This window comes from Penaeus japonicus, unplaced genomic scaffold, assembly GCF_977035675.1.
Source record: "Penaeus japonicus unplaced genomic scaffold, GWHDUDI00000001_assembly GWHDUDI00000008, whole genome shotgun sequence".
NCBI lineage: Eukaryota > Metazoa > Arthropoda > Malacostraca > Decapoda > Penaeidae > Penaeus > Penaeus japonicus.
The window spans coordinates 19,369,310-19,376,809 of record NW_028234410.1 but is presented as its reverse complement, the minus strand read 5'-3'; the positions used below and the strand labels follow the sequence as shown (position 1 = coordinate 19,376,809).

The window sequence follows — 7,500 nt, the reverse complement described above, 5'->3', positions numbered from 1 at the left end:
GGAGGGGGAGATAGAAGGAAAGAAAGAAGAGAGAGAGAGGAGGGGGAGCAGGGGAAGAGAGAGAGAGAGAGGGAGAGGGAGGGGGCAAGAGTGAGAGAGAGAGAGAGAGAGAGAGAGAGAGAGAGAGAGAGAGAGAGAGAGAGAGAGAGAAAATGAGAAAGCAGTGAAACAGAGAGACAGACAGACAGACAGACAAATGGACAAACAGAGATGAAAGGAAGCGAAGCGCCAAGGCCGAGATTTCCTTGGCCATCGTCTCGAAGAGGTTTGCGTGTATCGCCTTACTCGCTATGGCCGCCACTTGGCCACTTGGACCCTTCCCACTTGTGTTTCGGGAGAGTGTAACCGACACGTGGCTCTTCGGGGGAGGGGGGAGGGGGGAGGTCTCTGTTGCTTCTTATTATTTTATTCTACAGTTTATTTATATTTTTCTTCTTATTTTTTCCCCTTTTCTCCTTGTCCTCCTTGTTCTTTTTTTTTATTTTTTCTTCTTCTTCTTCTTCTTCTTCTTCTTCTTCTTCTTCTTCTACTAATTCTTTTTCCTTTTCTGTTTTTCCTTCCTCTTCCTTGTCTTCTACTTCTGTATTTTTTTTCTTATTCTTCTTTCTTTTTGTTTTCTTCTATCTCCCTCTTCTATCTCTTTCTTTCTTTCTTTTTTCTTTCTTCTTGTCCCGTATCTTATTATTATTATCATTATAATTTTATTGTTATTATTATTATTATTATTATTATTATTATTATTGTTATTGTTATTATTATCATACTTTTTATAATTATTATCATTATTATTATTATTTCTTTTATCTTTCTTCTTGTCATCTTGCTTCTTCTTCTTTGCCCTCTGTTTATTTCCTTTCTACTTCTTATGCTTCTACGTCATCTTCTGCTGCTTCTTGGTTTACTTTGTATGATTTTTCCTTTATTTTGTTTCTTCCCACTTTTTATAATTTTGTTTCTTGAGTGTGGCTGGTATTTTTACTTGTTTGTTTCTTTGTAATTGTATACACAACTTTATGATAATCTTCTCATGCTAAGAAAATACCTTTATGACGACATGAATCTGGATTGCATTTATGAATTCAATCTTATTTTGCGTTTGATTTCGAGTATCATCTTCCATTCAATTAGGTTTACAGTTGATATCAATGAAAATTGCATTTTTTTCTACATTACCACTACTAATACTGAGGTTATGTTTTTCTACTGACTTTTTCTTGTCATTATCATCATAAGGATATCTATCAATTAGGTTTTTAATCATCATCATCATGATTATATTGGTACATCTATTTTTATCATTATTACAATCCTATTCATCATCATAACAATCCTAGGCAAATCATTAACATTCAGTTTTTGTTCAGTATCAACAGCAGTGTTAAAATTAGATATCGTCATTGTTTTCGTTTAAATTATTTTGTTCATTATAATTAATATAATTTTCATTCCGACATACTAACACACAATATTTTATCGCAGGTCTTTGTAAGAGGGTGAACAGAAGAGGAGAACAGTGGAACAGGAGGAGTCCAGAGGAACAAAAGTGGAACAGCAAGAAAAGGAAAGAAAGATAATAAGGGTGAACACAAGAACAGACCAACGGGAGGAGCGAGACTGCGAGAGAAACACCAAGTGAACCGAAGAACAGGAGAGAACAGAACCGCCGCCATGAAGAACTGCTGGTCGCCCTGGTTCTATTACGACAACGTGAAGAGCGGCAGCAAGGCCTGCGCCGCCACCACCATCTTCTTCAGCGTCTTCTCCATCATCTACATCTGCTACTGCCTCGACGAAGGGGACTCCTCGCAGTTCTTCCTGCCTCTCTTCGAGACCGACGTTGATACCAGTAGGTTGGGGGTAGGGAAGGGGGGGGTTGTGGTGAGGGAGGATGGTTGTGGGTAGGGGGGGTTGTGGTGAGGGAGGATGGTTGTGGGGAAGGAGTAAGATTGTGGTGAAGAGTGATGATGAGGGAGGGAGAGTAGGTGAAGGGTGGTGATGAGGGAGGAATATTGTGATGAAGGGTGTTTGTTTGGTAGGATGATTGTGAGGAAGGAAAATTATGAAGAAGTGTGGTTGTGAGAAAGAGTGATGGTATGGAAAGGTGTTTATTGTGATGGTTGAGATAGTGGCTGATGATGCACGATGGTGATTGTGATAAACGAAGACTTATTGGTGGTGAGGTTGACGTGAGGATTTTAATACGTCACCATAACGTCCTTACGTTATGGTGTATTTTCGCGAGCCGATCATCTAGATATAGCTTGTGATTGAACTAGATTTCCGTCATCATTGTGTTTTTTTTCTGACTTCTTGGTCTCAAGAACTCTTAAGATTTTACCCTACGAATGATGTTAATTGTAATAAGAAAGATATTGATGACTATCATTGCAATGATAACACTGATAATGATGAGGATAATGATCTGATGATAATAATAGCAATTCTGATGATAATAATATTAATGATAATTATAATAATAGCAATGATAATGATAACAATGTTAATAGTAATGACGAGGGTGATAATATTGATAATGATAAAAGCGATCACCTTTGTATTTTTTCTGTTACTGATAAATTAACGTAACGGTGTATCATTGCTTAGCTCTTATATGCAGTTTATAAGTATGGCTATTTTGATATAGATTGGGGATTTTCAGTCTGACTAGAATAAGTAGGTTAACTCCTATAATAAGAACCCTTTTATCAAAACTTATTTTACAGTGTTCTTTATGTATTCTTAAAAGCTAGGTATAATGATGATATTCTTTTGTTTATTCTATTTTATTATCTTACGTTTTGTTTATCTCCATAACTGGATAGGACGAGGTTGTTGTGGTTTGTTTATTTAGACTAAAAACAGCGGATTTTGGTGAAGATCCCCACACGAGAATTTTTGTGAGAGTGCAGCTAGGGCGTCTCCTCTCTCTCTCTCCCTCTCTCTCTCTCTCTCTCTCTCTCTCTCTCTCTCTCTCTCTCTCTCTCTCTCTCTCTCTCTCTCTCTCTCTCTCTCTCTCTCTCTCTCTCTCTCTCTCTCTCTCTCTCTCTTTCTCGCGAGTGCACGCATGTCTACATGCACGTACAGTCGTACACGCACACACATCCCAAAGGAATGCGTTGATCTGTGCACCTTGCTCGGGCTGTAAACACACTCACAAAAAGTGCTTGTCTGTCTTTTCCTTCAGAGCGAGAGTTAGTCAAATGTGCTTGCCTGTCTTTTCCTTCAGGACGAGAGTGAGTCATCCGCTTCAGTACAGAATGGGAAACGAGTGTCCGTTAGAGAGCTGAGAGCAATGTATACATATATACACACATGAATATCTGTTTGCAAGTTTGTCTCGTGTTTTCTCTCTCTCTCTCTCTCTCTCTCTCTCTCTCTCTCTCTCTCTCTCTCTCTCTCTCTCTCTCTCTCTCTCTCTCTCTCTCTCTCTCTATCTCTCTCTATCTATCTCTTTCTTTTTCCCTTTATTTGCATCTCTTCCTTCTTTCATTGTTATTGAGGCTACCGAGGGAAGGTCGGGATAGGAAATGCGCCCATGCGTAAAGATTTTTTTTCTATTTTTTTTATTTACGTCAAGAATATGAAATTCAAAGCTCCACTTGAAGGTGAAGTGCCAAATACGCAAGCCTTATATAATCCGGTCCTTAACCCCCCCTCCCCCCCTTCCCAACTCCGTCCTTCTCCCGGTACCCCCACCCCTAGCACCGTGGCTTCCCGTGCATGCACAAACGCCCTCTGCGAATCCACTTTATTTCTCATATTTCGCGTCATTTATCTGAACCTTTCTTTTCGATCTTCTCTATTTCCATATTCTCATTGCTTCTTTTTTTTTGGCCGGGGCTTTTTTTTATCCATTACTGTTTTTCTCTTCCCTTTTTTCTCCGTTCGTCGCTTGATTGATTCTCTTCTACTCTTCCTTACCATCTTCCATCTTATTTGTATCATCATGATTCTTAACATTTCTCTCCACTATAATCCTTCTCTCTCTCTTTTTTTTCTCTCTCTTTCTCTCTCTCTCTCTTTCTCTCTCTCTCTCTCTCTCTCTCTCTCTCTCTCTCTCTCTTTCTCTTCTCTCTCTCTCTTTTTCTCTCTCTCTCTCTTTCTCTCTCTTTCTTTCTTTCTTTCTTTCTCTTTCTTCCTTTCTCTCTCTCTCTCTCTCTCTCTCTCTCTCTCTCTCTCTCTCTCTCTCTCTCTCCTCTTCCCCTCTCTCTCTCTCTCTCTTCTCTTTCTCTCGCTTCCTCTTCTTTCTTCTTCTCTCCCTCTCCTCCTCTCTCTCTCTCTCTCTCTCTCTCTCTCTCTCTCTCTCTCTCTCTCTCTCTCTCTCTCTCTCTCTCTCTCTCTCTCTCTCTCTCTCTCTCTCTCTCTCTCTCTCTCTCTCTCTCTCTCTCTTTCTCTCGCTCTCGCTCTCGCTCTCCCTCCCTCTCTCTCTTCCATCATGTTCTTCACCTGTTCACCTATCCCTCTTTCCAAAGATTATGTTAAGAGGGTTTGATTTCAGATGAGTTAATAAATGGCTCGATCGTGTTTCGCTGATCTGCAAGTCGAAATTATAGCTAGGATTTCCGTTTCGTTTTGAGAGATTCTGCAATCTTTCTCTCTCTGCCCGGATCTTCCTCCCGCTCCATATACCTCTCCCTCTCCCTCTCCCTCTCCGCGCTCAAACACACGGTTCACAATTGAGTATCGTAAATTGACACTTTCGGTCGGCTTCTGTTCCGTTTCACTTTCTGTCTGTCTCTTTTTTATGTTTATTTTTCTCTCTTAATTTTCTCTCTCTCTCTCTCTCTCTCTCTCTCTCTCTCTCTCTCTCTCTCTCTCTCTCTCTCTCTCTCTCTCTCTCTCTCTCTCTCTCTCTCATCTCTCGTCTCTCATCTCTCTCTTCGGGAGATGCGTCTCAAGTTCTGCAATTTACCTGTAATGCCATTATTCCCTTTGAGTAGGATGTCCTCTTGCATCCTCTCACAGATATAATGTATATATTTTTTTGATATATCAGTAAGTAGATAGGCTGATAAAACAGTAACGATAACGACTGGAAAGGATACCCACTTTTCGGTTCAGATATTCGCTTTTCAGGTGGATAGAGAATAGGATACGAAAGAGAGCATATCCTTTATCCTGTATGCTCGTCCACGTGCATTTGTGTTTGGTCTAATCCATTTTTTCCAAGATGTGAAATGTACCAATATATTTATTTTACTTTTCTTGTCCTGACTGTGTTATCTTCCCTTAATGTTAGTGTTACATAATGGCTGACCTTTTCGTCCTCACCCATGCATGTTTCTCACTGTGTTGCGTTATTTGCGTTATGGTCACATTATGATATACTATCATATAATATACTATGCACATGATACAATACAATGCGATACAACACTAGAAGGCACTCAGATCCCCCTTCCCTTCCAGCCATGAGAAGCGCCGGCGGGTTCATGATCTTCTTCTACCTGCTGTACATCGCGTTCTCCATCCTCATGGTCCGGGGAGTCGTGAAGGACCACCGAGGCATGATTTTGCCTTGGCTCACCCAGAACCTCATCTACATCCTCATGGTCATTGCCTTCGCTCTGTGGCTCCAAGCGTCCTACTATCATTACGTAAGTTGTTCGTCTTTTGTTTTGTTTTTGGGTGGAGTGGAGGGATGAGAGGGGATATTTGGGGCAGATGTCTTTGGACTAATTGATGAAAAAAGTGGTAACTCATTAAGGAATTTATTGAAAGTATTGGAAGGTCGCCCTGACTTGCGATTTTAATATCTGTAAGATTTAGGTGGTAAACTATCATCGGTATTGTGACACCTTTGTTATTAATACTGATATATCGTGATTATACTTATCAGCTGATGTCGGTCTTGTGGACGCTGATCTACCTGCTCTTCGCTGCTGCTCACGTAAGTAACATTGAAGTATTCCAGTTACGTTACTCGGTAAGCTGTCCGTTAGTTCACTTTTCTTTCCCTTTCAATAATAAATGATCTAAATATAAAATTTATATTAGTAAGAATTATAAGCGGGTATACGATTTATTCCGTACTTCACTTGAAATAATCCAGTTTAGATAAATAATAAAAATCAAACATTAAGAAAAGGACAGTTACCGGAGTGACATCATGTCCTGAACTTGTCTAGCTGACTAATGATAATGGTCTATAGATCTAATGTAAGAAAGCTGATGACGCTCTATAGTGTTTGAGAGTGATAATAGACTCCGTTATTGCGCAATCTCTCTACTCGAAAAAAGTGTTATCACAACTGTAATTGCGACTGAACTCATATTTCATTTTCCTTTTTCGTTTTCTACAATCCTGCGCTCTGTTTTCACAAGGTCTTCTTTTTCTTTGCTTAACTTTCACAATTTGTTTTTACAAAGATATGCAGAGGATCGTTAACCACACCATCATAGAGTTATATTGTTCTTTTGAGAAGGCGAAACAAGAGATGAAGTATGGTGAACGTGCCTCATTTCCTTTCGTAGTTAGAGCCATGCAAAGAACAATCCGGTACCTAATACGATAATCAATGTCTTATTTTCCCCTTCATTACAGGTTTATATGCACAGGTGTGTCAAGAGCCAGTACGACGTCATCAAGGGCATGCAAGCACCCAACATCGTGCAGTTAGCGTGAGTGCATGCGGACAGATGGAGATGTGACCAGCTGTTCAGAAGTTTGTCTCTGCGGCTCGGGTGGCGACGCGGGGGAACTTCACCAAGAGGACGAAATAGCACATGGACAAGAGGACAGATTCAACCGACAGAGTCATTACACGTTGGGATTTCTTCCAGTCGGGATTGCGAGCTGTTTTCGGTGTGGCGTCTTTTGCTGTGTAAATGTTTGCTTTAGAGAGAGAAAGAGAGAGAGAGAGAGAGAGAGGCAGAGACAGAGAGAGAGGGGGGGGGATATAGCACTCGTTAAAACATAGTGTTCCGATGTAAAGCCTCTTACGTTGCGATGCGGCTGTCGGAAAACGTACGTTCCACATAAAAGCTAATACAAAACACGAAAAGATGGTAACTCATTTTGCATTTTTTTGAAATTTAAGATATATATGAACAAACTAGATTAAAAAAGAGCTCACGACATCCGGGACAAGCAGCAGGTATTGCCCAGTCTTCAAGCGTCCCAAAATAGCTTTATTGACGACCAGATTACGCACAGGCTAAATCAACATCTGGAGGAGGACACGATAACCTGACGATAACCTCACGAGAGTAAACAGAATCATTGCAAAAATACATATTGCGGATGAAAGAAAAAGACAAACGAAACTGTCCAAATGCAAATTAGCTGAGTGTACGTTCGACTTGCAATAATACATGTTTGGGGGAAATATCACTGTTACCTGTGTTGTGATGATGTGGTGCTTAGACACTACATATCAGTAAGAAAAAGGGGGTAAAGTCTCCAATTGTTTCTTTTTTTGTAACTCCAGTGATATGTCCCGTTCAAGCGATTACATGTTCTCCATATCTTGCCTTTTTGTTACTTTGTCTTTGCCTTAA

General features: G+C 40.3%; 1 protein-coding gene across 1 annotated transcript in view; it reads left to right on the top strand.

The window, feature by feature from the left end:
* The window catches only part of pasi1 (septate junction component pasiflora 1), a 13,325-nt gene that overhangs the window by 4,960 nt on the left and 865 nt on the right, over nucleotides 1-7,500 (top strand). Inside the window, exons 2-5 of the mRNA XM_043027042.2 lie at nucleotides 1,480-1,846; nucleotides 5,410-5,597; nucleotides 5,840-5,890; nucleotides 6,545-7,500. The exon at nucleotides 6,545-7,500 is cut by the window's right edge and continues 865 nt beyond it. Coding sequence (XP_042882976.1) covers nucleotides 1,669-1,846; nucleotides 5,410-5,597; nucleotides 5,840-5,890; nucleotides 6,545-6,625 — 498 coding nt within the window. The 5' untranslated portion in view covers nucleotides 1,480-1,668 and the 3' untranslated portion in view covers nucleotides 6,626-7,500. The remainder of the gene's footprint in view (nucleotides 1-1,479; nucleotides 1,847-5,409; nucleotides 5,598-5,839; nucleotides 5,891-6,544) is intronic.